Below are 21,800 nucleotides of genomic sequence, written 5' to 3' on the forward strand. Positions count from 1 at the left end.
ATGATCTATGGTGTACAAAAATGTTACGGAGCCTTTATATCTGTTTGCCGTACCATGTTTGAGTGTTTATATACTGTTGTTTTTTTGTGGACTAATTCTTGTACCCTTCAAGTATACTCTATGTATACAAAAAATAAATAAATATTTTATAAAAACAACCCAAAACCAAGGTTGAAATCCTTTCAAAGCACACATCTTGCAGCAATAAACATGTATTACATTTTACATAGAAAATCATAAAATTTAGGTACATCAGTACATTAACAGCAGAAATGTATACTGAAGGAGACCGGTTTTTAAACTCTCTCCATATGGTTACAAAATGTGTATGTGTGTGTGTGTATGTGTGTGTAGTTTAAATGGGGTACAAAAAAGAAAAAGGGGGGACTTTCAGGGGGGGGGTAAGGAGGGGAGGGGGGGTTGGACATCAAAAATATAAATCAAATCTGATACAGTCAGTAAATAGGCAAAATAAAGTCATTATATGATCTAAACACGGTTATAATATGACATGCTTTACTGCAACCAGTAAGCGATTCAGAAACCGTTAACGGGTAACATAGTTAAGCTCAAAGCACAGTGCGTCGATTAGACAGTGATAGCATCGAAATTGTGAAGAGATATGCATGAGCGATTCTAATGGTGTTGGGCCTCTGGTGGCTCATTCAAACTGAATTGAAGTGGGTCTGAAGGGGCTAGCGAGGGGAGTGTCTGAGCTCCTGCTCCTTTCCGTAATATAGGTGTGCCATGGGAGCCAGCGGATATGTGGGGAGTTCGGAGAGGAGGAGAATGGGGTATAGTCCGTTTCCATAAGGAAATGGTGGTTTGTCTTCAGGGTAACCTGTACCACAGGTGGAGGGAAGGGTTGCTTTTCAGTCTGCTGTTAATTCTTAATAATTTATTTGATTAATTAGAGCAATAACATTGTAAAACAGCATCATATATCAGAACAAAAGTAGGTAATAAGTGACAATGACTACTATGGAGATTCAACCTAGATTTTTAAAAAAAGGTGTTTCACGTATTACCTCAATGGTGATTTAAAAGAACATAAAAACAAAAATGTTTGTTTTTATTTTAATAGTTTTTCTAGAAGTGACAATTCAACAAAGCATTTGCATTATCCGTGTGTGTTCATTGCTCTAAATATGTGCAGAACAATATATTACTTCCTGCTCTGAAACAGATGTTTGCAGCAATCTGTTAGCAAAACCCAACGTGTAAATCAAAGTATAACACACTTACCTATTTGTCACTTACAATTTTAAAAATAAGTGAGTTTATTATTTAATGTTTAGTGTATATTAAAGGATTTGTTACACCAAATCACAACATGACATGTTATGAAGGGTAACAAAAATTAGACCCTTTTGAAGGTTATTACTGTGGCAGTGTTGCCCAGGGTTAGACTGGTCCAACGTGGTAAACCTCAGTAGGCCCAATTGCCTGGTGGCCCACCTCCTACTCTAGGGACCAAGTTCCAGACTCTGCATATCAATTACATTATATTACATAGGACTGCAAAGTTGAATCTGCATTGTTGAGAATGGCAGCAAGATTGTCAAATCTGTGTCTGTTTTCGACAAAATACACGTGGATCGGCGAGTATTTCACTGATCAACCTGTTTTCTGACGGCTCGAACGATTCAGACAGTCAGTGATTGAATACCAATGGTCGAATTGTCCAATATATTTTTTTTTTACATTAGATTTTTATTGAGGAAAAGATTTCTTGTTTTAGTTGCACAAAATATCAACATATGATATATAACAACATTTAAGGAAGTTAAAAGGGGGATGGGGGGATACAGAAAAAAAGGAAAGATTGGGAGGGGAGGGTATGGGGAGGGGGGAATACATCAGGTTCACAATGCAACATTATCATCAAGTTATCAATGAACTACATAGCAATCAAAAGATCAATCACAAGGCAGAAGTGCAAGGGCTTGAACTAGGAGATCTGAGGGAAGACAGATTAACAGGATCATTTTGCGTAGTGGAGAGACCTGTTCTCTCCCTATAAATGGACCACTTAAGCCACTTTGTGTGTATAGAGGGGGTCTTGGCCAATATTTTTGACTGTTGAAAAGTTCTGAAAAAAGGATTGAATGAATAACCCCCTATGTGCAGCATAGGTCTAACTCAAAAGAAATTATTTAATCTCGGGTCCAAATTTTTCTTTTCTGAGTTAGGAGGTGCTACAACAGACTGGATTGGGGGGAAACAATGCTTGTATAGGGTGCACTAATATTCAGTAAAATATAAACATTTATTAATAAAAAAGGTATATTTTACTGAATATCAGTGTAGCCTATACAGACCTTTCTTCTTTTTTCCCTTAAGGTGCGTACACAGTGGTCGATTATTTATATATATATATATATATATTTATATATATATATCAGCCATTAGATTGAATGGGATATATTGATGGATCATCAGCCAATGTGAGGATGGTGACCCCCAGAGCGAGCATCGGCCATCCAGCAGAGCATACACACTGGTCGATATAATGGAAAAAGGTTAATTCAATTCCTATAAACTCTGTGTGTATATCTATTAGAAAATTGTAGGAAGTGGAAAATGAAAAATTGTGAGCAGTGTTCTGTAGTCTCTAGAGAACAATAATTCCTCATTCCATATATGAAGGTGTGGAAAGCATTTAAAAATGTCTAAACTCCTTACATCCAAATAACATTGGTACCAAACTTCCTTACTGATTTTGCAGTTTTGGGCTTAATGCACAATTGGTCCCAGTAGATCTGTAAACTCACTTCTGAAAAATTGTGCCTAATGTTTTTCTCAACTGCTCCTCAGTCGTAATATCTGCACATGACGTATTTCTAATTAGACTTAAGCTGGCAATACAATTGCCGGATTTGGCCTGTTCTAATCCAATTCTGATGGATCGGGCAGAAAATTGGGTGAAAAGTGGTTAAATCAGTTTTGTTTGACATCTGAGTCAGATATCAGATCTGCTTGCAGTTCCGACCTCCAAAATGGGCAGCCTCCCAGCAGGGGGGAGTGGGATCGCATGATATATATCCTGGGTGGTTCAAGGGAGTTATGTGACTTCTACCTCTGAGAAGTTGCATAAATGTATGGAGGCCTTTAGACAAAGGGCCGAAGTCAAGTATTCTATCAGCAACGGTCACCATTTCCTTTAACACATGCTCATATCCTCTCTTTACACTTGATCTCTATAGAGCAGGGTTTTTAACCACTGTGCCGTGGCACACTAGTGTGCCTTGAGCTGTTCTCAAATGTGCCCCCAGATCTGGAGATGCCCAAACCTGTTTACAGCCACCACCAGTTCAACTGTTATTTACTGGTCTCTTCCTTTCATTTAGAGGGCCAATGTATTTTATTTGTGTTACCTGTGGGGACCAGTGTGATTGTTTTTTATATGTGGGGCAATAGGTTTGTTTTTTTTCCTGTGGGGGCCAATGTGTTTTTCCCTGTGGGGATCTCATGGTGTGCCTTGGCAATTTTAAAATCTTATTTAGTGTGCCGCAAGGTAAAAAGGTTGAAAATCACTGCTATAGAGTATTTGTTTGGCATTATATCGGTCACATATAATTTGTGCCAGAGATAGCTGCATCAGTCCTGGCAGTAGTTTTCTTCAAGATACTGAGGTGGCTCAATGTTGTGCATCCATGATAAGCAGATGCATATAGGGCCCTGTCTGGACTCTGGTCTAGCCCCCAGTGCCTTGTAAGGAAAATCACGGCAGCCAGCTTTTGCTAATGGTGTGTACACACGGTGAGATTCCCTTGCTATTCGACTTAAGATTCGATTGCTATGCAATCTTTGCTAACTGTACTATTTGCATACAATTCATGCTATCTGCATTTGATTTGCACTATATAATCATTGCAGCCCTGTCTATCTGGGTTTCGATTTTTTGTGCTGTCCCGGGAGCGCGCATCGGGATCGCAAGGTAAAAAAACCTGTGCGATCTGCATACAATTTTGACTATATGACTCCCTGAGCAGAATTTGTATACTGAACATTTATTGCTACCTGAACCTGTATTTCTATGGCCCATACCGAACAGACATGTGTGCCAAGCTTTGCTTGCTGCCTATACTGACACCTTGCACAGATAATATTATGAGCAAAAGCAATACATTACATTAGCTGTTTTTGAAACCTGTGAAGTCCTATTAGATATATCCAGGGCCGGCGCCACCACTAGGCAGCTCTAGGCATTTGCCTAGGGTGCAGGCCACTGGAGGGCACCAGTTTACAGCAGGTCCCCCCATGGGGGTGAGTGGCACCCCCCTCCAGAGCGACTAGGCGGCCACCGCCGCATCACCCGATCTCCCCCGGCCCTGGAAAATGGTGCGGCGGCCTTCCGATGCAATCATCGGCACCCCCCCCTGTACAGCAGCTGGGGGGCAGGTGAGCACCAGAGCATCCCTCCCACCTGGGGCGCTCCGCTGCCTTGCACCGGCACTGGATATATCAAACATTTCCGTTTTGGTATATACTTCCCTTGCCTTATACTTGTAACCCTTTAACACCAATGAACATCACTAAATATTTTCTTCAGGTCACCAGGCCTGGGGCTTTACTAGGAAGAGCTGATTCAGCTATTCCACTAAAGGAATTGGCAATAGATTCAGCTTTTAACTTAAAAGGTGTTTGTTTTGGGGTGAAAGTACCTTCTTTCCAGTTACAATGCAGTATCTTACTGGCCTCATTCCATGGGTTTCAACCTGGTCTTACCCTCAATCAAAATAGGCTTTGCAGCTTTGATACATACAGTATATCATGACTGTGCTGTATCTGACTGGAATATGATTTTATTCAAAAACAGGTATGTTGTGTACACAAAAGAAACAAATCAGACTGCTAAATAACACATTTTCTAATTAAAGTTGCCAAAGTTCACTTACTAGTAAATAATGGTGGAAATTCATAGTGATCCTATTCGTATTTTCACAGACCACATTTAATGGTCATTTCTAGCTCATCTACAAGCTCAATATCCGCACTCCAGTTATATTAAAACTTTGGTACTTGTTTCCTAGCATGGCGCCAGCGCTAAAAATTGTATCCATCGGGACCCCCAAAAATCGCATTCATCGCATGCAACCAAATCGCAGGCGATGCAATCGATGTGATTTTTACATAGGAATCAATGTAAAATGGCCTCTGAGACCCGATTTTACATTGGCCCCAATGTTAAATGGCCCCTAGACCCCAATTTTTATTGTTTCCCAACCCTGATGGGTCAAATGCCCCCCCATTGTTAACGCCACCCCACGATCAATGCCAACCCGAAGCGTGGTGAGCGCAGCCACACTATATAAAATCAACTCATCACCGACGTGGATAGTGGGGGTATGAAAAGGTCGGAGGACGCGTACCGCTGCCCCTCGCGGGCTTGCTGCGCTTGCCACGCTTAGGGTTGGCGTTCATCGTGGGGTGGCGTTAACAATGGGGGGGGGGGCATTTGTTATGTAAAATACCCATAAGGGTGGGTATACAATGAAAAATCGGGTCCATTGGCCCATTTAACATTGTTCCCTATGTAAAATCGCGTCCATCGCATCGCATGCCTTAACTTAAGGCATGCGATGGACGCGATTTTTTAATTGTCGGGGAAAAGGCTAAAAATAGTCATGAAATCGCGTCAGTCTCGTCCATCGCATACGTTAAATTAAGGTATGCGATCACCTACGATGGGCGCCGTGCTAGGAAATAAGTAAACTTCTGTTAGCCACACTGACATCGCTTTCTGTGATTGGTCACTTTCTCCCCAATCACTGTTGTGTAAATTTGAACATGTTACTCCTGTTCATTTGTGACTGCAGTGAACGAAAAAAGGCTGCTCCACTTGTGATTTGCACAAAAGAAAAGCATTGTGCAGTGATTAGTTTTTTTGTTTTGTTTTGGTGCTGATACTTATCAAAGACTTTGGACCTTATTTTGGTTGACTCACAAAGCTAGGAATTTTGCAGCTTTGGGAGTCCACCAATTGCCGTCTGCGTCTACCTCGCACGCCGAGATCCCCTGCAGGCATTCAAATGTATGTTTTGCATAAATATCCATGCGCAGCTTAGCGTGCGGGGACAAAATCATTCAATAGTCACGACCATCGAATGATTTTGAAAGCGCTCACAGATCGAAGACACCTCTGTGGTGTCTTAGATTTGCGGGCACACCGTGAGGGAGGTGGGCGGTTAACTAACATCTGCTGGCCAACCCCTGCATGCGCGTCACGGGCGCATTCGTATGGAAACACCTTGCGTTTCCATTGGAACGCCCATGAAACGCTGTGTGTTCCCATGGGTGCAGCCTATCTCCGCTGCCCCATGCCCCCACCTCCACATGCGAACGGGATGACGAACTAGCAGTTCGCCATGCTCGCTCGCACCAATTGTCTGCAAATGTGCATAAACGTGCAGACGCTAAACATCACGGGGGAGCGAATAAACTAGAATAACCCATTTTGTGCACAGTATGGAGAAAGTGTTAGAAGTTTGTATGAATGTATAGAGAAGGTCAAAGAAGATTGCAAAAGTGTCAGCCATGAAGAAGATGGTGGATGCCTGTCTACATCCACGGCTGAATAGAACATTGAGCGTGCACGTGAACTGATTCTGTTGCACAGACAAGTGACTATGTTGCAAATAAGCTATGGCTCTTACAATGCAATAATCCACAGACATAGGTGTATTCATAACTCTAAACTCATCCTAAAACATTTTTCAGTGGGGGAATATGATGATAGACGGTGTGTATCAAAAAGCAGGGCGATTGTCAAAAAAATAAATAAATAATGTGTTTGTCTTTTCTGATAGTTGTTTAATATAAATTCTACAGACAGGGTGGTTAATGTTTGATTCACCCTCATATACACATTAACTATAACCCAACTTTAGAATTGATGTCATGTTTTATATTAAAATAACACCAAAGTAATTAAGGTAAGTTATCTATGGGATTGAAAATATACAATTTGACAAAACACAACCAAATATCTGTATGGCATTTTTTATTGGAACATTTTTTTATATACACTTGTACAAAAAAAGAGGGCAACACTACCCCTGAATTAAACAATTCCATTTGCTCTCCAAAACCAAAAGACAGCAGAAATAACTTATGAAACTATACAAAAACATTGTAAAAATTAAACAATTGCAGAAATGACTATGCTAGAAAATTGCAAGTTATTGATCTGCATTTAAACTTGGTAATATCTTACCATTCTTTCAGAACAGGGTGCTCGAGCAGCAGCCATTCTGGAAGACTAGACGTAAGAATCAATTGATCAACAATTTATAAATTTTCAAGATGTAAATCTTGTATACTTCAGTTATTATTGTCCTGTTTATAATCTATTGTCATCTGTTGTTAGTGCTTGTACCAAACAATGTGAATCAAGCTTTTCATTCTCAACAACACATAGTAGATCTTCTTTTGCCTATAGTTTGCAAAACAAAGTGGTTCATTTTGTCTATTACTACTCTGTTTGCTATACACATTTATACTCACGGTATAATTAATTGGCTTTACAATGTTTATCAAATCTGACAGCGGCAAGACTGCCTAGTCAGGATTTTAAATACTATTATACTTTGAGTATAAGCATTTATAGCAAAGCCTAACCATTATCACATTGCATTCTATGGCATAAAACAAGGAACAAATTGTTAAAAAAAAAAAAAAACTTTCTGTAAGAAAATTGCAAATATTTGTATATTTTGCTAAAGCTGTCCTACAACCCACTCTTTAGAAGGACACTGCAATGTTAGTACACAACATTTTCCAAAGAAAACAACTTTGTATGGCTATTTAAAGCCTGAAGGCCTACAATTACATGGCAATTATGTTTGGTAGATACCAATTTTGCATATTCTTCTAAATCATGTTCCTTGTTCCACTACAGAATGAAACATAAAATAGGATGCAATACATTTTTTTTTTTTGTCAAAGATACTCAAACATGTGAGTTTAGATCAGTGGTTCCCAAATTGTCTGCTGTGGCACCGTGTGCTGCCTTGGGTTGGTGGTCCAGGACCAATTCAAAATTATTTATGGACATGGTATAGGCAAAACCAGTGATAGCCGTTGCCAATCATAAAATGTGTCCCTCACCACATAAGTGACCCTAAGGGTGACATATAAACACACACTACTTAATTTAATACATTTTTTAAAAAATTTCTCAATAGGAAATGTTTAGCATAGGGGTGCTGTAAAATAATTCTTATACTGTAGGGAGCTGGAAGTAAAAAAAAAAACAAAAAAAAAAACACTAGTTTAGATTGATTTACATTATAACCAGCAATGCTACCCTACATTAGTTCTGAGTGTGTTAAAAGAAGACTACTTTAATCATTTAAACAGTGGCTGTACAGGAACAGTGAGAAGGCTGAAACCATTAGTGCGCACTGAAAATCATTAAACTCCAATTTATGAAATAACCTTCTTTCAAGCAAGTGTGCAGTTCTGTATGTAGTAAGTGCAGACAATGGCAAAGCAAGCAGCCCCTTAAGGCATGAGGTTCCAACTCACTAACCTCTATTAGGGCCTGATGGTTACAAAAGCTGGCACAAATCTCACATCAGGTACACATTTGTACAAAAGAAAATCTATGTGATGTTGAGAATGCAAAAATCTCAATTAGTACGCAAATGATTATTTAGAGATGGACAACTGTTTATTCATTTCTTGCCCAGAGTCACTTTTCAACAGTGATTATGACTGGACTATAGTTGCCAGTAAATACATTACCGGTAAAATCAGATGTATGGTTTGATTATTTTTGCCACACTAGGGCTAGGTTTGGTTTTATTGTATGTGGAATGTTTTCTTTTTTATTCTTTTTTTTTTTAATAATTATAATTTTATTTATTCACCAGTTTTGTACTGAGCATAACATAGATGGTTCAAAGTAAGCAAAATGTCGTCATTTCATGCATGAAAAATGTATTCTTATTCCTGAATTTCTTATTATGGGGCATAATTTGCCCCTCTCAATGTAAAGCCACAGCAAAATGTTATAAAATGTTATAAAAATGATGGTTTCAGAAGTGGTAAAGACACATGCTTTGTAATTCAATCACAAAATAAACATTACCTTCTTAACGTCACTGACTAAAGTTTACTTATCTTAAAATTGTAATGACTTAATGATGGTTTTTTTTTTTGTATTTATAAGCTGAAACATGTTGAAGCTCTATTTTTATATAGCTTTTCATACTTAATAACCACTACAAATCCAATTCAAACCTATACTGTACCTATACACCTTTAAAGCAAGTCAGGCTGCTGTAAATACAATGCTCAAACATCTTATATCAAATACTTACAGACGAACATCATTTTACCTCATTTAAAAATAAAACAAAGGAAAAAAAATCTTATTTGCGACAATTACACACAGAATTAGGGGTCTTTGTGTTTGAAGGTGAATGCAATAAAACCCACAAGTATTTTGTTAACATTAAGTCACTGTATATAATTTTGTGCTTGTTGATGACAATATGTGTTGTTTTTTTCTTTGTCTTTTGCTCGATGTGCAAAACCAGAAATGCTTGCAGTTGTCCTCATTTTAGCTTTTTTAAAAGCTCTCCCACTAAAACCACCTGCTGCTCCAGGCAGTGAAAATAAAATATGTTAAACCAAACCATAGATTTTTTATTTTTAAGGTTTTTTTTTTTAATTTTTGTTTTTAATCTGGTTATTTCTATTGGAAGAAGTATTCTGCTATACGGAATAAAGAATTAGATGTTCCAAAAAACTGAAACAGAGGTAGAAAGTGTATAATGTTTTTTTTTTTCCTGACATTCCTTGTTTTATAGTGTAATTGAACTTTTGTGTGTTTTTGCAACAGTCTTTATACGGCCTAAAGACAAACATAAGGATGTACGCTGTATAATTATATGTAACCCAGAAAAAATATTAAATAAAAAAATTATAATAATTATAAAAGGTGCCCACTGTGCTATACCCCCCTTGGCATTCCTATCTTGGAAGGAATACATTTCTGGCTAGCCTGAGCAATCCTTTTAATTATGAAGCTTCTTTATTCGAACACCCTAATCTTCAGTCTACAGGACATTTCTTTTCACTGACAGTGAAGTTTGTGTTTTGATAAATACACCACATTTTAGAAATCAACCATTTTACCATGGACTCGCAGCTTGTGCATTATATGCACTATCCAACTGAATAAAATCTGAAGACATCCAATGATGGAGGCACCAACCGACGCCCTATGGGAGTTGTACAAAACTGTAGAAAAAGGAGACTCTTGGCACTTGAATGATTATAAAATTATCCCAAGGGTGACAATATTATTATTCTGATCAGGGACAGAACTACAGCTCATGGTTCATCCCTGTGCATGTATGCAAATGTTTTAAAGGCTAAGTGAATCAGTGAAGACAAATGTAGAAAACTTGAATGGCATTCGTATTAATGCGTGGTGACAATGGGGTCTCTAATTTTAATTAATAGGATACATAAAATGATCTACTCTTTAAGCCAATTAGCTGACTGGGTGGAGAATTTTACTACAGCTCTCTACTCATTATAATAAGAAGGTGTGGTGTGATTGGAGTGTTTAAATCTAATGTATATGTGGAATGGACCTAACCTTGTATGTACATGAAATTTGTAAACTGTCTGTATGGCCAGACTCTGCATAGTTATCCTCTCAGCTGGGAGAGGCCTATCACACCGATGCCCAGCCTCCCCAGTATGGAACAAGACTACAACTATAGGCGTCGTGTGACCTTGTCATTGGAAACGTAAGGTGCAAAAAAGTCTTTATCCAATTTGGTGCATTTGGCTACCAAACGAAGTTATGTAAACGTGACTTTAATAATCATATCAAAAAACTAAATGACACAATGATGCGGCATTTAAAATAATAACACTTTCCGTCAGTCTGTGCATGCAGAGTGTTATGACACGATCAGAAAGTGCGGTACTGGGTAGTGACTGCAGTGACAGACCAACTGCCTGACACTAATCTATACAATAGACTCCTTGCAAGGTTACACTGCTGAGTGTTCCGGTGCCGACTCTTCTTAGCACTGGAAAGATAGCAGTGTATCTGTCAAAAGCTCAGTCAAACATTCTGGTTTTGCAAGAACTGCTTGTCATTGCTATGTTAATAATAAAATGTGCATAGCAACATATGGTTATAGTAAACTGACCGTTGGATAATTATTCTAAACTTGCAGGGTAAAGGCATATAAGTTCATTCATTGTCCCTAACCCAGCTGTATTTCATTCTTCAGCAGATGCAGTCGAACTGGACAGAAACACAAAAGTTTGACCCATAGTTGGGTAGGACGTGTGTCGTGGATAACGAAGACTACATTTCATTACTGAGCATTGTATCTCCCTTTCACACCTGTTGTTCCCCAACCTGACATACATGAGTGATGGCAGCATAGTGTTCACCTATGTCTTCCAGCCCTTCCTTTGCTTTAGGTCATTTAATTTCTTCGCGCTCCAATGTGTAAGGAATGGCGTAGGTCCGATAAAGTGCACCTTGTGAGTTCAGTCAACAGAAGCGACTGCGAAGGTCCATAGTAGTGGGAGACTAATATTCCATCAACACTAAAACACAGATTTCAAGACATGGTAAGACATATATCCACAAGAAACCAGGTTCAAGCCATGTTCTATACCAGCTCCTTCGTTCCAGACTTCATACCATATGAAAGCAATATTCCCTTATATGTGTGTGCATGTATCCTTATACTCGCACTTCTTTGACAAATGTAAAGCTAATCCATTGTGGTTTCTATTTCATAAACACATATGCATGCTGGCGCAAGCACAAAAGATCTTACAGTCAAAAAACTGTGATGGTACAGATCACACCACTACAAAATATACCTAGAGTTGTGTGCCACCAAAAGAAACTGTGCAGCAATTTCCTTTAAATACGCTGCTGCCGAAGCATGAATGTTAAACTGCTACATTTCCTTTGAAAAGATGCAAGATGATATGTACAGCAGCTGAGATTTTCATATGACAGCTTGGTTACCCACAGATGATATACTCAGATAAAGGCCGAGTTGGACCTCTTGGATCTTTTAATCATGCTGGGATGGAAATCTGTGTGGCGGCGGGCGTGCTTGGTCAGGTGGTCACTCCTCATGAACCTCTTCTCACATAAGGGACATCGAAACTGCTTCTCACCCGTGTGTGTTCTGTAGTGGCGCGTCAGCTCATCGGACCGTGAGAATTTTTTAAGGCAGTCGGGCCATGTGCATGGAAATGGACGTTCACCTATGGGGGTAAAAAAGAATTACCTAAAAGAGAAAAAAACAGAACCAACTAAAAGTATATGAAAGCTATATGAAAGCTAAAGATTGTAATCGTCTTGTTCTTGTAGCTTTCCCACACTGTAACTGTAAAGAAGATCGCAGGCTGCAGAAAACTATGTTCATAACCTACCTGAACTATGTGTACATAATTATCTACAAATCTTTACCAAGCTCCATATAACCAAGGACCAGCTTTTCTAACATGGAAGACAGTGTGACTGATGCATAGATGGCTGCAACTGCTCCCAAAATTTCAGGTGTCATATGTGCTCATTAAAAAAGGCACAATTGCTTGCATTTGCAAAGTCACAACGATCACAAAATGAGTACCTGTACCATATATACCAGGTTTATGGCAGACACTGTACAAACATCTTTTTATCTAGTGTTCATTCTAGCACCCGCTATCTTTGAAAACCCATGCAGTTCCTCTTCCCTGCCTGGGGTGTCGCTGTCTGCTGTAGTGCTTCTAGCACAGTGTGGTCTGTATATCAGCACTGATATGCAAACCAGATCTGTGCTAGAAACACCACAGCAGACAGCGACACCCCAGGCAGGGAACAGGAACTGCATGGGTTTTCAAAGATAGCGGGTGCTAGAATGAACACTATTATCCATTTGTTTTGTTTGCGAAATACATATACAGTATGTACAGCGATGTGACCTAAACTTTGCTTACATTTTTAGAGCCTTATCAGTCTTTGTTTTGGGTTAGAAAATAATACAACAAAAAATACACTTTCCATCACTAAAGGTGCCCATACACGTTACAATTATTGTATACAATATCGCATCTCGGTTTTGCGATGAGATCGAGTACAAAAAGTATGTGCTGCACATACTTTTTGTACTAGATCTCATCTCATCGCAAAACCGAGATGCGATATTGTATACCATATATTGTATACAATAATTGTAACTCGTATGGGCACCTTTACACTGTTACGTTGAAGTATCAAAAGGTTTAACTGTAGGAATATGTTCTATGAGATTAAGGGCCAGATGTATCATAGCTTCAAAAAGTGATAAAGTGGAGTGATAAAAAAACAGCCAATCAGTTCCTACTGTACCTGTAATTTTTCGAACCCAGCCTCTAAAGTGGTAGTTAGAAGCTGATTGGCTGGCTATTTATCACTCTCCATTTTATCACTTTTTGAAGCTTGATACATCTGTCCATTAAAGATTTGGCACGTGCATACCAAACAAATGTGTATAGATACAGTATGTCCGTATATAGGGTTATTTGCATCACTGGCTTTGTCTAATTGTGCCTGTAGTGGTGGTACAGAGGTGAAATTACACGATGACCAGCAGTACCAGTATCTAGCCCAGACCTAGTCAACCAGTGGCTCTGCAGCTGTGAAACTACAAGTCCCAGAATACCCTGCACTAATTAGCTGGTAAAGCCAGGCTGCATTGGACAGAGAAGTTGTGTTAAATACAATGCTCATGTAATATCAATTTGAGCTAACAAAGCTCCATAATATTAAACTGACAATTCTATAATGAGAGTAGCGTTGATGCTTCTTTATAGCGCAAGTTAGCTAGATCTAATCTAGCCACTTTTCTTTGCATACTGACCTCTCCTGCTGATTTAAATCACAGTGAGTATGGGGCCTATTTATTAAGCCATAAATCACAAGTTTAAGTTACAGTGATATTTATGATTCCTCAGAGGTGGTGGTGTTACAGTACTGATTACACATACAGTATCTGTTCAGAACAACAAATTATGTTGTCAGGTCCCACATATGGTCTTGGGTGGTGCAGGAGCTGCTTACCCCCTTCATTAAGTTGCTGCCTTCACCCAATTTTTACCAAGGATGGAGGCGGAGCAACACTTTCTGGGGATTGATGTCACGATCTTATGATTGGTCCTGGCATGAAAACCAGAAGAGAGGAGGACCTGGCCTGCTACTGGTGCTGAAAGGGAACCTACTGCTGCCAGTGCTGATCAGAGGGTGGCTCACAGCTGCCAGAGGTACACAGTGCCACCTGTACTAAAGGGGGGGGGGGGAGGGGGAGTCGGAGCAATATAGTGATACTTGTACTGGGGGACAGAGCGAGGTACACATTGATGCCTGCCTCAACCCTCATCTCTGACCCTGGTCTTTTTCTCGCTCTGTCTCATCACTCTACTCACAGTTACTCACCCCAAAACATTAAACCACACCTCTCCCCAGTTAACCATGTCCCGTTTTCAACATGGAGAAGCAGCAGTTTCACAAAGAAGCTACTGGCTGTTGCTCCTCCATATACAGCTGCTGACACAAACGCTGTTATCCTAATAAGGATACTGAGGGTGAGATGTACTAAGCTTCAAAAATTGATAAATGACCAGCCAATCAGCCCCCTGTCATTCTTAAATCCCAGCCTGTAACATGGCAGCTTGGAGCTGATTGACCGGTAGTTTATCACTCTTCATTGTATCACTTTATGAAGCTTAGTACATCTGGTCCTGAATAAGGGTAATTAAGCCTGATTCAGCAGTTTAGGCTCCCCTTAACCACTCTAGCACCGTTAGGCTGCCTCTTCATATTGCCTTTTGACAGGATCCTGTTTAGGGGGATGAAGCTTCTTGTGTCTACACTAGGGATGGCCATCGGGGCAGACGGTTAGCTATCGGTGGTCATCCATTATATTTGACTGAATGGCCCATGGGCCAATCAGAACATGGGGGCAGGACTTCCGGGTGTCGGGGGTGGAGCTATGCTCCGTGTCCCGGCACCTTGAAAGAAAAAGGGAAACATCGCTTCTCCTTTGCCACTGATGTAGGGAAACCATCTGGTACTCCCACATCGATGGCAAACGTATTCAACATCGGCCACAAACCATTGATGATTTTAAATCATCAATGGTCGATGGCCATCCCTAGTCTACACACATCCTGTTTATCTCCAGGATGCAGCAGGCTTCTGTATGGAAGTCTTGACTAAGAATCCTTCTAAACAGCTCCTGTTTGACTGCATCCTGCTAAGGCAATGTGTAGACGCAGACTAAGAGTCCATATATACTGCTCTAGAGCAGTGGTTCCCAACCCTGGTCCTCAAGTACTCCCAACAGTGCATGTTTTCCAGGTCACCCAGCAGGTGCACTTATTATTCAAACACATTTTAAAAGATCCACAGGTGGAGCTTATTATGTCACTTGTGATTCTGTGTGGAGACCTGGAAAACATGCACTGTTGGGGGTACTTGAGGACCAGGGTTGGGAACCACTGCTCTAGAGCTAGCACTATAATTACTAATTCCAGAATGTCAGGGAGATTCCAATTGTTTGTGGAGCTCTTCTAGAAAAGTAGACCAGCCTCACAGTGAATTGGGCAGCTAGATAGCTTCATGATGCTATTTGAATTTAATCACATAACTGACACCACCACCTGCTGCATGATGCTGGAATGTGTAGCACTGTACAGTAGGGGAACACTTTATGGTACCACCACCTTTCACCTGGATCTCCCTGAGGGGACACCAAGTATAACCAATTTCAGTGTTCTATTTAGTCTTCTGGGATTGCAGATATACCTTGATGGTGCTTACGAAACACTTATAACGCAACACTTACAACGCAACAGAGCAGTATATACTATAGGGAGAGAGGACAATAAATGCAATGATGGTATACAGTGGACCAACTACATGAAAGAATACCAAACCTAGACTGAAGGGTGGTTGACTACACTGAAGCCAACTGAGGCAGATATTTTAAGATTTGTGGAGCTGCAACATGTAATGAATGGAATTTTCTCCATATAACTAATTATGAGAAGTAGAAGGTTTGTCTTTTAAGATGTTAGCAGTGGGGCACCATTTCTCTAGCTTCTCTGGGCAGTGTGGTGCACCCTTCTGCCTAGACATATGGGAAAGGTACTGTAGTATAGCAAATAACTCACCTGTCCCCAAGCAGCACAGGAACTAACTGTATTAGGTCACTACCAACACACAGAAGCACTGTATATCAAAGCAAATAGTAGAGAAATAAAAATGGAAGAAACAAGGAATTTAAATATTTATTGTGTTAAACGGATTCAGCTGGTGGTGTCGGCATGCTGCAACTGTTTATGTGCAGAATAGAGAAGCGGTACCTAGAACCCTGTACTTGTTACTGCAATGTGCATGAGCTTTCTTAGCAATGTCTTTGTTTGCACCCACAGCTGTTTCATAACTTCTATTCGCGGAGCCTGCTGCAAGTGAGCATTGCTGTACTTTTCCACAGACACACCCAATCTTCACTCCTTCCTGACAGTAACCAATTAAGCAAATGAAAACAAAAGATTATTCAGGGTTTCACTTGGATCACTGCCTTCAATGTTCATTTCTTGACAATCGACAAAATGCTGATTTTAATAACATGCCTGCAGTGATTTACCAACCTGAAAAAGATATAATAAACACAATTGTACTGGCAAGTGTTATAGTACAGACTAAATACAAAAAGGTGGTGTCACACTAAACCTAGGCTCTGTAAGTGGTACATTTGCCAGGTTCTAGACTAGCAGCTGCAAAGTCATCTATACTGACTACAATGCAGACAAGATGGAGATTTCTCATTTCAATGCACAATTTCTTGTGGGGGTTTTGGGGGGAACACAAAATGTCACTAAATCCGTAATCTGATAGACAGAATATAGGGCATGCCTAAACTTGGCACATGAATTATTAGTATTCTGAAACGTGACTTTAACCAGCAATTAGAAGAACAGCAGTACGAAGGAATCCGAGACATAATGCAGACCTGTGTTTTTTCCCCAGACTTTTTTTTTTTTTTTTTTAAATGTTATGTCTCATCCATTTGTCAAAATACATAAATGTACGGCCACAATATCCAATGTCATTGTGCTACAGATACTGCTTAAGATAGTGTCTGTGCGATACACTGTGCTGTCTGAGAGGAGGCGGTGTTACAGCAGCAATACAATATCCTCAGTCAGTCTCAGTGGAAGGGGTTATATGAGGTGAGCTAGTTGGTATGGCAGTGCGGAAGCAGGGAATGAAGAATGCGATTAGACAGTTCGCTCTTACGCCTGCTGGCTCTTAATCAAACAAGTAAAAGAAAACATAGGAAAACACAAAACTGACAAGAAGGGATTAGCTCATACAAAGACTTTAAAACCTACTTATTCTAAAAATAACCTAGTTTTAAGAATATGGCGATGTATTAGGTTTTTCGGGGATAAATATAGAAGCTACTGTAACTAGCCTTATTGGTAATAAACTGAATACCTTTGCACTATTTCCGAAAACTCAACATTGAAACTTTGGTATTGGAATTGCTGCATCAAACGTGGCTGTATTTTCCGAACAAGGTTATTGTTTTTCGGACATCTTATTTGTGACCAGTAGGCATCTTTATGCCACTATGGAGGTTTCGGAGTCCGATAAATGACACTCAAACCAGGTACACGTTGCCGGTGACGTCATGCTGCTGAACACGTGTATGTGGTAGCCACCCACCAACTGGCTGGGTTCCAGAAATAGGCGTGACCAAAGGGTGTTTCCCGGATCTACGGGAACCACCTCTTATAAACCTCAACAACAAATCGCTACAACCGTGTATCCAAAAGAAGCATGCTCAAAGTCACAACCCCTCCGTAACAAAATTCTTTCGGGTCAAGGTATCAGAAGAGGACCACGAGAATACAAGACTAGCCGGTAGCCTCGCATTACGAGACTTTATCTTCACTACAGAAGATTCCGGCACAATTAAAAAATACCACACAACTAAAAGAGTGATGCCAGTGGAACAGGTGAATCAAGACTTATAGTGGACTGAAGCCGACAATGTACTTCGCTTTATAGGGCAACTAGAAGCCTGTTTATGGATTGATTTGGTACTTCATGGGTATATTGAGCCATAACTACTGCTTTGTACACAATCATGAATAGTGATGGACTAAATAAATGATGCCTCTATGCTCACTAAAAGCACATTTGTTAGAATGTCACTGTCTGGCCAAGGTCTTACTTCACATCAAGTCACTGTGCACAGAAAAAGCTGACACATCTCACTGCAGTCTCTAAGGACACAGAACAGTGCAGAGGTCTAGGGGGACCAGGAAGAGCCCATTAGTATCTGCACATGTTGTCATGGGAGGAGATCATGCCTAGCCATGGAGTGTCTTTAAATGTGATTTACAGATCTGGGCAGCAGACATTGCTCATTACATATGGGACCTTGTCCTTAAATGCCCTTATCTGCACTCTCCTTGGCTTGGGCCAATAATACTGTGAGCTGTGCAAGTAAAGACACACACACATATAGGACAGGACTGAGTGCTGGGTAGCACACTCCGGTCACACCTACACGTCCTGCGGGTATGCCTGGTCACCTGCCCGCAGCTCCTGTGGCGTGTGGGAATAGTTACTGACCTGTGTGGACTCTGTAATGGGCTTTGAGGTGGGAGGATTTGCCATAGACTTTGCCACAGCCAGCATAGGGACACCTGTGCCGCTTCTCACCGGCGGAGCTGGCTGGGCGTGGTGGGGAGCTGGGCGTGTCCGGGCTGAGTGGGCGTGGTTGCGTGGAGCCGGCTTCGGGGCTGTAGTCCGTGCGGCTGGGAGTCGTGCTGCTGCTGCTGTAGCTGTGACCGGACTCTGTGGTCACGTCACTGTCCGAGCTCAGCTCTTCATCGCTGTAGAGCGGGGAGGGGGAGGGCAGGGGTCGGTACTTGTTTAACTCCAGCAGGCTCTTGGCTATAGTGAGCAGGGTGCAGTAGTCCTTCCAGGCGTCCCCCGGCCCCTCGTGGTGCTCCTTACCCCCCGCCTGCTGCTGCTCGGGCACTGTCCGCAGGTGCAGGCTCGGTTCCGGCTCCCCCATCCTCCTCAGGTGCGGGGCAGGGTCTGTAGCAGGTGCTGCTGGGCTATCCGGGGCTGAGGGTATTGGCTGCACTCCTCTCGCTTCCTGCTGCCCCTCGGGGTACTGCGCCGTGGCGCGGCCGGAGATAGACACCAGACACTGAGCAGCCACAAAGTCCATGTAGGCGACAGCTGTCATTGCCGAGGCGGGCTGGTGCGGGAGAGGGCAGTGCGACAGCAGCAGCGCTGTGCGGGTGCGTGTGTCAGTGTGCTGCGCTCCTCAGCAGCACCCAGCCCCTCATCATCTCCATCAGACAGCGCTAGTCTGGGACCTCCCCGCTGCTAGTACACAATGCCCCTCCTGTGTCTGCAGCGCACTTTCCCAAACTTGTGTCACCCCACACGTGGCAGTGCTCAGCTCTGCTGCTGCTCTGTGCGGAGCATTGTCTGCAGTCTCATGTCACACACACACACAACCGGGAGCTTCAGCGGTCAGGTGGGCAGAAGATGCTTTGTCTCCCCGCTGCCCCCAGTGCACGCATCCTCCTCACTCACTCACACACAGCAGCGGAGTGTGATGAAATCTCAGACAAAGCTGCTGTATATGATGAGGAGACACTTCTCCTGCTGCCCCCACCTCCTCTTGTCTCCTACTCTCAGCCGGGTTAAGGCATGCTGCTGCTGCTGCCGCTCAGTAACAATATAACAGAACCCCCCGCGTCACAATGGGATGCGGCTCCCATAGGTTTCTAAGAGAAGGGGACATTCTATTCTGTTTACCTCCGTCCCTCTTCCAATCAGGGCGCCCCTCCTGGCCAGGGGCGGGGAGACAGCCTGAGTAGCCACCAATCCGATCCCTCCCCCTGTTTCCAGCGTGCTGCCCCGGCCGCCAGACACACACACGCACACTTACAGACGGGCACACAGCTGCTGCCTCTTAAAAGGGCGACGTTCCGCCATCTGTCCCGCCGCCGCCCCCCTCTCTCTCAGGTGCTGCTGACTCCTCACCACAGCTCATACTCTGCCTGTCACCTGTACTTGTAACTCCCACACTGCTACCTGCCTGCCCTCATTGTCACACTGACATCATGTCACTGCCAGTCACAGGAGACCCTTCTTGTGTGACATTAAGCTGTGGCGGTGGTAGGGGTACAATGACTTAGCCAATAGTTTCCTAACTTGGGATTTAGAATGTTTTCCAGTCTAAAAGCCTGACCAAGCATGAATGCATAATAGGCAGCTGTGCTTTGGTCAGCAGTTGTACACTTTTCCAGCTGGTAAGTGCCCACAAGCTGGGCAGGAGAATAAAGCTAAGTTCTGCATGACTCAGTGCTGTGATTCAGTGTACACTGATGAATTCAATTTTGACATCACTACAGTAACCTTTGGAGATAACATAAAAGAAAAACTAAAATCTAAACATAACAATTCTGTTGGTAACTATATAACATCATTACAGATGTTCACAAGCATTATCAAAGCCTGCTCTTTCTCTTGTGTAAAACTCATACACTAAAATGACTTATATACAGTACAGTACAGGGCGATTGGACTACTATGACCAATGAGAGGTCAGGTTTTGTCATACAGGTATGTCCAGTGGTGTAAGTTCCTCCCAGTTGCCTGGTGACAAGAATTATATTGATACCCACACACGCATACACACATGCAACCTTATACTGCCCATGCACTTCTGGGTGATAAATCAAAGGACGCCGGTCGAATATTGGGTCTCACGGTCTTATGTGCTGCATATAATATTTATCGAATTACAAGAACAATCGCATGTGGTTTTTAACACAGCGGCGTGCGGATGGGGAGAGGGGGCTGGAAGGGACCAATGGCGGTGTGGGAGACGGCGGCATTGTAGCTGTAGCACTAGTGGGCAGCGGGTGTCAGTCAGTGGTGGCGGCAGAAGTGTTTAAAACACTGGGCAGCCCTCTGATTGGCTGAGATAGCTCAGCCAATCTGACAGCTGTCCAGCGTTTTAAACACTTCTCCTGCCACTACTGGCTGCCCGCTAGCACTACTTGTTGCTCGACATTACAACGCCGCCCTCTGCCCGCCCTCTTCCAGCACCCGATGTGCTATTTTAAGATGGCATGTGACATTGGGTGCTGTGAGGGGGCACTTTTAGCACCACAAGATGCGATAAGGTTCGATGGACATCGCACTTATATAAGATAGAGGTTGAGATGCACTAAACAAAAAATGCGGTAAAATCCCAGCATCTCCCGACCCAGATTCCTCGTGTGGCCAATTAGAGCTAAATCTGCCTCAGTGGCTGTCATTGAGCAGAGAATAGCCAACAACTGAAAGGATGCAACCTACAAAACTCATTTAATAATTACTGTGGAAAATGTTTATAATGGCATACAATGTGACCGATTTCGATGGACCCGATTTTACATAGGGAACAACGTTAAATAGCCCAATGGACCCGATTTTTGATTGTATACCCAACCTGATCGGTAATTTGTATGTGAAATGCCCCCCATTGTTAACGCCACCCCACGATGAATGCCAACCTGAACCGTGGCGAGCGGCGGCGGTACGCGTCCTCCGACCTTTTCATACCCCAACTATCCACGTCGGCGTGGAGTTGATTTTAGATAGTGTGGCGAGCACAGCGAGCCACCGAGCCCGAAGTGTGGCGATCTCAGGTATTGCGCATCCGTGGCGTTAACAATGGGTGGGG

At 42.1% G+C, this 21,800-nt stretch overlaps 1 protein-coding gene across 3 annotated transcripts; it reads right to left on the reverse strand.

Moving 5' to 3' along the window:
* Window positions 1-6,989: 6,989 nt before the first annotated feature.
* Window positions 6,990-19,839, reverse strand: KLF9 (KLF transcription factor 9). 3 transcript variants are annotated; one of them, XM_083186080.1, is made up of 3 exons: window positions 18,677-19,835; window positions 12,030-12,270; window positions 6,990-11,592 (listed from the first exon to the last, which is right to left on the reverse strand). In XM_083186080.1, the coding sequence occupies exons 1-2, from the start codon at window positions 19,299-19,301 to the stop codon at window positions 12,041-12,043; spliced, it is 855 nt and encodes a 284-aa protein (XP_083042206.1). In that variant the 5' UTR covers window positions 19,302-19,835; the 3' UTR covers window positions 6,990-11,592; window positions 12,030-12,040. The 3 variants fall into 3 exon arrangements, with proteins under 3 accessions (XP_083042206.1, XP_083042205.1, XP_083042207.1); XM_083186079.1 differs by having other exon boundaries at window positions 6,990-12,270; window positions 18,677-19,832; XM_083186081.1 differs by lacking the exons at window positions 6,990-11,592; window positions 12,030-12,270 and adding an exon at window positions 16,293-16,546 and having other exon boundaries at window positions 18,677-19,839.
* Window positions 19,840-21,800: the final 1,961 nt, after the last annotated feature.

Source organism: Crinia signifera, chromosome 1, assembly GCF_055691185.1.
Source record: "Crinia signifera chromosome 1, ASM5569118v1, whole genome shotgun sequence".
Classification (NCBI taxonomy): domain Eukaryota; kingdom Metazoa; phylum Chordata; class Amphibia; order Anura; family Myobatrachidae; genus Crinia; species Crinia signifera.

Excerpts from the sequence above, each read along its gene's own strand:
- KLF9 (XM_083186080.1), bottom strand. The coding sequence starts at position 19,301 with ATGACAGCTGTCGCCTACATGGACTTTGTGGCTGCTCAGTGTCTGGTG. Across the intron at positions 12,271-18,676 it reads CCATTACAGAGTCCACACAG|GTGAACGTCCATTTCCATGC; the intron begins GTCAGTAACTAT and ends TTACCCCCATAG.